Raw genomic sequence first — 9,116 nt, forward strand, 5'->3', positions numbered from 1 at the left:
CTTGTACCTGATGATGACAAAACTTTGTCGAAACGTTGTACATTTGCTGTTATGTTAAATGTATATTAAAGTTTTTCTTCATTACCCATTCAAGCAGTCTCCAAGCATTATTAGTCTCAAAGTGGGCTGCTCGTCATCAAATTTGACTTAATATTTATCATTTTATGGTTCTATTTCTATCGGTACAAAAAGTAACATGTTAATGTTATCGTAGTGGTAGATTATTAAATGACAATAAAATACTCAAAACCAGCCCTTATCATTCAAACATTTATGAAGCCTTCCTTTAAATTTACTGCTTTCACTCAGTTTCACCACCACATCCAAAATTGAAAGTGAAACTTTGAAACTGAAAGCAACCAATTACGTAGACAAACCCTGTTAGAAAAATAAAACTGCCATAACTGTAGATGACTCCTACTATACTGAAGGTTAATAACACAGGCCTGAAATGGTTTTATTGTCTTGAAATGCTTACATGTTCTCCAGTAACTCCTGTATGCTGAATTCGAAAATGATATCCATTTTTCTAAGTTGTTTTGGTTTTAATAATGGATTCTCTATAATTCAGCTATTCAGATTTCGAAAATAATATTAATTTTTTCCCATCACGTAAGGATTTTTACTTAGATCAAATCAGTATTTTGTTTACCACAACAAAAATTTTTTATTATTATGTTCGTTAACAAAATACAAACAAACTGAAGAAAAGGGAAGAACATTAATGTCAAATGAATATGCGTCCTCATTCATCCCAATTTTTTTGTGAAATCTATGTCTTTTAGTCTCAGAACTACATGTTTGTGGTCTTTCTTTTATGTATTGCCTGTCTAGAAGGATTTGGATAATGTGACACAATATGTAGGAAATAATACCAATAGAGAGAAATTAAAGCAAGAATAATTAATGCTGACATAACCAGTTTGCATACCCTTGCTTTTATTATGCCTAAATGTCACTGATTGACCTGAATCACAAAAAACTAACATTGCTAGACAAAACAACATCGTGCAGCAAATAGAAAAACTTGCATAGCACTACACCAAACATGCTGTCTTAGGTATGTGAAATTCAGAAAACAATACTGCATCAAATGGCTTCAATCTTGAGAAAAATGTTCAAAAGACTATTTATTTCTGTAAGAAATATTTCAATGTTATACCTAATATTTCTACAAATTACACAGGCCTGCAAATTTAAACTTCAAAATGTAAATAGCAACTAATAATGCAAACATGGTTTTAGGTTATATACATAAAAACATTTGAAGGAGGTTGTCAGTTTCTGTAACCTTATCTAAAGAAGGATATTCAGATTGTTGAAATATTTTAGTATGTTTTATGAGAAGGGCTCATGTGATATATTTGAGGTGCATAAAGGTGTGGAATCCATAAATTCATGTGAAATTTTTAAAATGTTTGCAGAATATAAGACTAGACGATAAAAGTTCAATATTTGCAAATATAAAGACAACTGCAATTAACGCTGTATTGTTCTTTTAATAGTGAGCATATGGGATAGTTTGCCTTCATACATGGTATCTGTAGTATTGAAAAAGTTTAAGAAGAGATCAAATGAGTATTTTAGAGATCAGGATTAGGTATGAGATAAGGGAGTTCTTTATGTAGGTTTGATTAGAATGATAGTAAAAAAATAAAAAATGAAAGAGTCTAGATGGGTCAAATGACCGCTCTAAGACCCTGGAAATGAAATACACTGGTTTTGAACTGTCATCATTTTAATGGTTTGCAGACTATGCTCCATTTAAGTTATATGAAGGGCCAGCACTTTTAGAGGAGCTTAACAGTGAAGTCTTTTAATTCCTGTATTGGGTCGGGTTTAAATTTTTACTTTGCTCAGTGGTGGGTGTGCAAGGACATTGAAGGATCAAATGGTCCATTGTTGTCCATGGAATATGCTATGTTATGATTTTCGTTATCTTTTCTGTCATAGCTAGTAAATATAAAAATCAACTATAAAAACATAGCTGTATTTTAAAAATAATGTGTTTATATTTAACCCCAAGTTTACAGTGATGATTGTAACAGTATCATTTCATTTGTTTGAAGCAGTGTTTAAAAAAGTATATTTATAAAGGTAGATATGCACTCAAAATAATTTACTTATTATATCAAGCAACAGGCCATATATTTGATGATTGGTCACTTCTCACAGTGACCATGATGATAATTAATGCTTTTTTTTAACAACTGTGAGTAGAGATGAAATTAGTCTTCATTGTGATTGTATTGATAGATTCAATCCATGACCTGTTTATGAGAGCATAGTGTCACATGCACCAAAGTTTTTCTCCAGGTTCCAGTTGTTGATAGTTTTTTGTTGGAGGAAGAAGAGGCTGAAAAAGGTGATGCTCTTCAGGAGCTAAACATGTTTAAGAATAAGTGTGGTGAAATTAGAGAACATGCCAAAGAAATCGTAAAACTAAAGAAAACGAAGGAGTCAGAGGTAAGAGTTTTTATAATTTATGTTTTAAAAATATGACAATATTTCTTTATATATCTGCGTATTTAAACTTAATATACTTGTATCATGTAAACCTGTACTTAAGAATGTGAAGTGAAGAAATTCCCAAGCGAGAGAGATGCATAGTTTTTATTTTTTGATCCAACAATCAATATTGATGACTGGTTACGTAGCCGATAGTGACAGAGAAGTGACTTGTTGTACTTAAGAATGTGAAGTGAAGAAATTCCCAAGCGAGAGAGATGCATAGTTTTTATTTTTTGATCCAACAATCAATATTGATGACTGGTTACGTAGCCGATAGTGACAGAGAAGTGACTTGTTGCTTAGCAGATAATGAACGTATAAGTAAATAGTTGATTTGTAGATAAGGAACAGAGAACTGACTGGTTATTTGCACGTATAGATCACAAAATCAACTTGTTGCTTAGCAGATGATGAACGTATAAGTAAATAGTTGATTTGTAGATAAGGAACAGAGAACTGACTGGTTATTTGCACGTATAGATCACAAAAATCAACTTGTTGCTTAGCAGATGATGAACGTATAAGTAAATAGTTGATTTGTAGATAAGGAACAGAGAACTGACTGGTTACTTGCATGTATAGAACACAAAATCAACTTGTTGCTTAGCAGATGATGAATATAAGTAAATAGTGATTGCTTATTAGATGACAAAAATTATTGACGTAATTTTTATGCTACTTTTTTGCATTTGGTTTATTTACAGGAAGAACTGGCTAAACACAGAATTCTTGCATCCATTCTTTTTACTGACTTGAAAAAGTTGAATCGCCTTGACAAACACCGATGTAAAAATGCTCGTGATGCAGTGAATGAGGTAGATTAATTTTTGAAAAATCTTCTTTAGTAATACCTTAAAAATAGTACAATGTTTAGAAAACTGGGTTTCAATGCTCTTAGGCCTTTTTGTGTACTAGTTTGATGAAATGAGTTCCCGGTTAGACCTTGTAGCAAATGTAGACATTTATGTTATGGTTCTTTAGAAATGTTCACCGTTTCAACCAAAAAAACAATGATCTATGCTTCTTTTCTCAGTTATTTTTTAAAGAGTCTGTAACGTGAATAATTACTTTTCATCATAACGGGAAAGTCAGTTAGTTCCTTCCAATTAAAAATTAACATGTTTTGTATTATCTGTAAATCATCTTGTAAATTATTATATGAAATTACAAATTTTCTACACTGAGCTGATTACGATAAGTGAAAGTACAGACAGACACATTACCCAGATGACCAAAATACCCATGATACAACATTGAAAATAGACTAACGGTGCCCGTGAAATGGTGGCCCAGAGGGTGCATGATATATGTACGTGTATTTTACAGGCAGGTAGAAATGTATGTGTGTGAATATTTTAATTTACACACATATTTCTATGTACCTGAAGAATTATTCCGAATTCCTTTTATTGTTATTTCTGTTGATAGCTTGTTTGTAAGTTTTCATATAACTCTTAAACCTCAAATGGGGATAATTAAAAACGCATTACAATTTAATGCTTGGAATGTGTAAAATTCTGTCATAATTATACCTGTGTATTCAGTAACTCTGTCAAGGTTATATTAACTATTTTGTAATCGTTTTTACGTGGTAAAGTCTGTTGTAGTGAATGAAGTGTTATCCAAGATATCTTGGTGTTAAACTATTGTTTACCAGTTACGTGACAAACCTATACTTTCAGGTGGACCAACAGTATATATATATATATATATATATATTACTTCATTTGGCTGTATATAATAAATATTTTTAAAACGTACAGACATAAGTTATTTTCTATTTGTTGTTACTATAATTATTTGTTCTGTGTAAGTTAAGAGGTAATTCCCAAGATTAATGTTTTTCAAATACACGGGTAATGAACCAACAATCTGGATACATAAAATACAAAATTTGTTTCATCCAGTAACTGGTAAACAATAGTTTAACAACAAGATATCTTGGACCAATAGTATCAACATGTTATAAAACCTATACTATCAGGTGGACCAATAGTATCAACACATTATAAAACCTATACTTTCAGGTGGACCAATAGTATCAACACATTATAAAACCTATACTATCAGGTGGACCAATAGTATCAACACATTATAAAACCTATACTTCCAGGTGGACCAATAGTATCAACACATTATAAAACCTATACTTCCAAGTGGACCAATAGTATCAACACATTATAAAACCTATACTTCCAAGTGGACCAATAGTATCAACACATTATAAAACCTATACTTCCAAGTGGACCAATAGTATCAACACCCTGAAAGTATAGGTTTTATAATGTGTTGATACTATTGGTCCACTTGGAAGTATAGGTTTTATAATGTGTTGATACTATTGGTCCACCTGGAAGTATAGGTTTTATAACGTGTTGATACTATTGGTCCACCTGGAAGTATAAGATTTATAACATGTTGATACTATTGGTCCACCTGGAAGTATAGGTTTTATAATGTGTTGATACTATTGGTCCACCTGGAAGTATAAGATTTATAATGTGTTTATACTATTAGTCCACCTGGAAGTGTAGGTTTTATAACATGTTGATACTATTGGTCCACTTGGAAGTATAGGTTTTATAATGTGTTGATACTATTGGTCCACCTGGAAGTATAAGATTTATAACGTGTTGATACTATTGGTCCACCACTGAAAGTGCAGGTTTTATAACATGTTGATACTATTGGTTCACCTGAAAGTGCAGGTTTTATAACGTGTTGATACTATTGGTCCACCTGGAAGTATAGGTTTTATAACATGTTGATACTATTGGTCCACCTGATAGTATAGGTTTTATAATGTGTTGATACTGTTGGTCCACCTGAAAGTGTAGGTTTTATTACATGTTGATACTATTGGTCCACCTGATAGTATAGGTTTTATAACGTGTTGATGCTATTGGTCCACCTGAAAGTGCAGGTTTTATAACGTGTTGATGCTATTGGTCCACCTGAAAGTGCAGGTTTTATAACATGTTGATACTATTGGTCCACCTGAAAGTGCACATGTATTTAGTATTTTTCATCACGTGAGTTTAGTCATTAGTTGTAGTTACAAATTAGAACTTTGGAATGAATATGTAACCCACTACTATAATGGAAACATAATGCTTGACTTCTAGAAAGAAAAAAAGTTTATTTTGATGAACTGAACTGTTTCCGGACTTTCGTGATAGCACTTGAGGATAACTCGTGTGAATGGTCATAGAGATTATACAATAATTGTGAACTCTGTTGAATTATGAAATGATAATGGTCGATGTAATATTTCCAGAAGTAGTGTACAGTGCACATTAAGATCTGTGGTAATATATATAGTTTATATTAATAATAGAAAGATGATCAAATATTTCCAACAATTAAGAAAAGTACAGGAAACCCACATGTTTATTTACCCACAAAACAACAAGTTTTTTTTTACTGTTACAAAACTCTAATGTATTGTGTGATTTTAGATGTTTTTAAATTTTAACTTGATCTGAAATAGAATAACTTTTTTAAGGTGAAACAAAAAGTGGATAACTTTCACCTCCAGCTACAAAACCTGATGTATGAAGTGATGCATCTTCAGAAAGAGGTCACCAAGTGTTTGGAGTTCAGGTTAGTTGTCACACGAGTCACACACACCTTGATGTGATTAAAGAAAGGGTTCACCAAGTGTTTGGAGTTCAGGTTAGTTGTCAACACACCTTGATGTGATTAAAGAAAGAGGTCACCAAGTGTTTGGAGTTCAGGTTAGTTGTCACACGAGTCACACACACTTTGATGTGATTAAAGAAAGAGGTCACCAAATGTTTGGAGTTCAGGTTAGTTGTCACACGAGTCACACACACCTTGATGTGATTAAAGAAAGAGGTCACCAAGTGTTTGGAGTTCAGGTTAGTTGTCACACGAGTCACACACACCTTGATGTGATTAAAAAAAGAGTTCACCAAGTGTTTGGAGTTCAGGTTAGTAGTCACACGAGTCACACACACCTTGGTGTAGTTTGAGAAGAAGGTTACTGAGTATTTGTAATTTGGGTTATTTATAAGTTGTGATGTAGCTTTTCATGTGTTTGAGAATCTAAGCATCAAACAGAATGTTTGTTTGATTCTATGAACAGGCATTTAGTTTCAGAATTTGAGTTTACTTTAAGTTGAATTTGTTTGACTGATAAAGACTGTATGTGGTAAGATATATATACATCTGTTGATATTGAAATAGTTTTTCTACAACTTTTTGTTGCTCTACCGGTATTTTAAGAATTGTGATAGAAATATCTGTGGAAGACGAAATTCATCTTTCATGTTGACCAACATCAAATGTAGACATTATAAGGATTGTTTTGTGGGGGGTGAGTGGTGATAACGGAGCAGTAGAATAGAAAAAAATTGAACTCAAAATGGTTAATAGTAAATACAAACCATATTTCAAGTTCATCATTTTGTAGTCAGTTCCTGCTATAAAGACGATGCTGTATATTATATGAAATTCTGTTTTATTTATAAACAATTCTATTTACAGAAGAATAAGAAACTTTTAGTATATTAGAAAAAAAAAAAGTACATGCTAGTATCTTAACTAGACAAGGAGTTAAAAGTGGTTTGAGATATGGTTTTTCACCGTTAAATCTCAGAATACTAGTTTGTCCAAGATTATCGGAAAAAACTCTCTTTAGATATTTATTTTCCTTTATATTTTTATTTATAACGTTTAAGCTACAATCAGACACTTTAAGCACCCTCATTTGCCATTTTGTTCTATCGGTGCTCTGTTTAGTAAATTTAATATTGTATTACTTTATTAAGTTTATTTTATTATACAGATCCAAAGATGAAGAAATAGACCTTGTACCAGAAAAGGAATTCTTTTCAGAAGCTCCGGAGGCAATCACCAAGCCCGTAAGTTATCTGAAGGAAAAGATATTTCAATTTAGAATAGACTTATTATTTTTTATACGTAGTACAAAAGAAGTGACTATAAAAAGTAGAAAACTTTATACAAAAATATTTTTATTACTTAACCCAACTTTCATTTGTTTGTTGTTATTATGTAATGTATTTGTTTTTATGAACATAGCAGGTAATGTTTATTGCACACTGTGAAACCATGAAGCCATTTTTTTTCAATCTGTGGTACGTCCTTTACTTTAGTTTGCTGTTGATTTGAAGCTCCATATTAAGTTTTTATGACAGAATTGAAATCAGTTTGGTATTTAAGAACAGTGTGACACAGAGTGAATATGATGTCAGTTAAATCTGATAAATGTCAGAATTCAAAATCATGTCGTAACTGTTATTTTTGCATGTTTCCAAGTGATTTTAACTTGTATGTTTTAACTGAAAATTGTTAACATTAACAGTTCCTTTGTCAGCCAAGGTTCGATAACTGACTTTAAAACGAAAGTGATTAAATATCACATTAAGATTGGTAAAAACTTTAAACTCTGTTTTGTAACCGGGCCTATTACAGGTCGTCAACAAGTACAGGGTACAACAGTATCCTCATTACACATTGTTAAATGATATTCACCATATGTATTATCATAAATGTTTGATAACTGTAAGCTTGAGTACGGCACACCTGTCATAATTACGTAGATTACCTGATGAAATAGTTGATTATTGTCAAATTATACCTTTAAAGTGATTGTATGCGGCCTCGAGCAGTTTACCTAGGATCTTAGCGTATTGTTTTGAAGGTGGTAAAAATATGACTAAACATCAGAAAAAGTAGTCTTATTCTTGGTGTTTATGATAGTTATATCATGATCTAACTATTTCTTGATAACACAGATACAGCAGAATGTTGGGAACAAAAGATATTTTTGTGGCTATTAGTGATATTTAGTGTAATTTTTATATTGTCTGTTTTTCTCCAGGCATTACAATCACAGAATGTTTATAAGATTATGAAGTTACGTGTCTTAATCTTATTATAATTGGACGTTATTGAATGAAACTTGTAAATATATATATGGGAGATTTTCCAATAGACAATTTATGTACTGAAAGTATTTTTGCAAAAAAAAAATCATCATTTATATGCAGGTCATAATAAAATTGTTTGAATTTTTCATCAGTTAATGTCAGTACAGGAAGAAAGCAGCAAAGAAAAGCACAGATTGACCTTAGCACGTCTTGAGTGGGAGCTTGAGCAGAGAAAAAGGTAATTATATTCAGTAGAAAGAAGATTAAATTTTCCTGTGAAATATTTAAAAAATATGTTACCCTAATTAATATGATAAACAGAAAGTGGAATTATCAAATGGAATATAATTAATATGATAAACAGAAAGTGGAATTATCAAATGGAATATAATTAATATGATAAACAGAAAGTGAAATTATCAAATGGAATATAATATGATAAACAGAAAGTGGAATTATCAAATGGAATATAATATGATAAACAGAAAGTGGAATTATCAAATGGAATATAATTAATATGATAAACAGAAAGTGGAATTATCAAATGGAATATAATTAATATGATAAACAGAAAGTGGAATTATCAAATGGAATATAACTTATATTTTCCACTTTCTGTTTATTTATGATAAACAGAAAGTGGAATTATCAAATGGAATATAATTAATATGATAAACAGAAAGTGGAATT

The 9,116-nt window shown here is 31.2% G+C and overlaps 1 protein-coding gene across 1 annotated transcript in view; it reads left to right on the top strand.

Moving 5' to 3' along the window:
- LOC106475737 (THO complex subunit 5 homolog) overlaps positions 1–9,116 on the top strand; it is a 22,112-nt gene that overhangs the window by 2,051 nt on the left and 10,945 nt on the right. Inside the window, exons 2-6 of the mRNA XM_013936411.2 lie at positions 2,317–2,466; positions 3,216–3,326; positions 6,017–6,114; positions 7,322–7,397; positions 8,579–8,664. Of these exons, the coding sequence (XP_013791865.2) occupies positions 2,317–2,466; positions 3,216–3,326; positions 6,017–6,114; positions 7,322–7,397; positions 8,579–8,664 (521 nt within the window). The remainder of the gene's footprint in view (positions 1–2,316; positions 2,467–3,215; positions 3,327–6,016; positions 6,115–7,321; positions 7,398–8,578; positions 8,665–9,116) is intronic.

The sequence above is a fragment of the Limulus polyphemus genome, unplaced genomic scaffold (assembly GCF_000517525.1).
Source record: "Limulus polyphemus unplaced genomic scaffold, Limulus_polyphemus-2.1.2 Scaffold9078, whole genome shotgun sequence".
Taxonomy (NCBI): domain Eukaryota; kingdom Metazoa; phylum Arthropoda; class Merostomata; order Xiphosura; family Limulidae; genus Limulus; species Limulus polyphemus.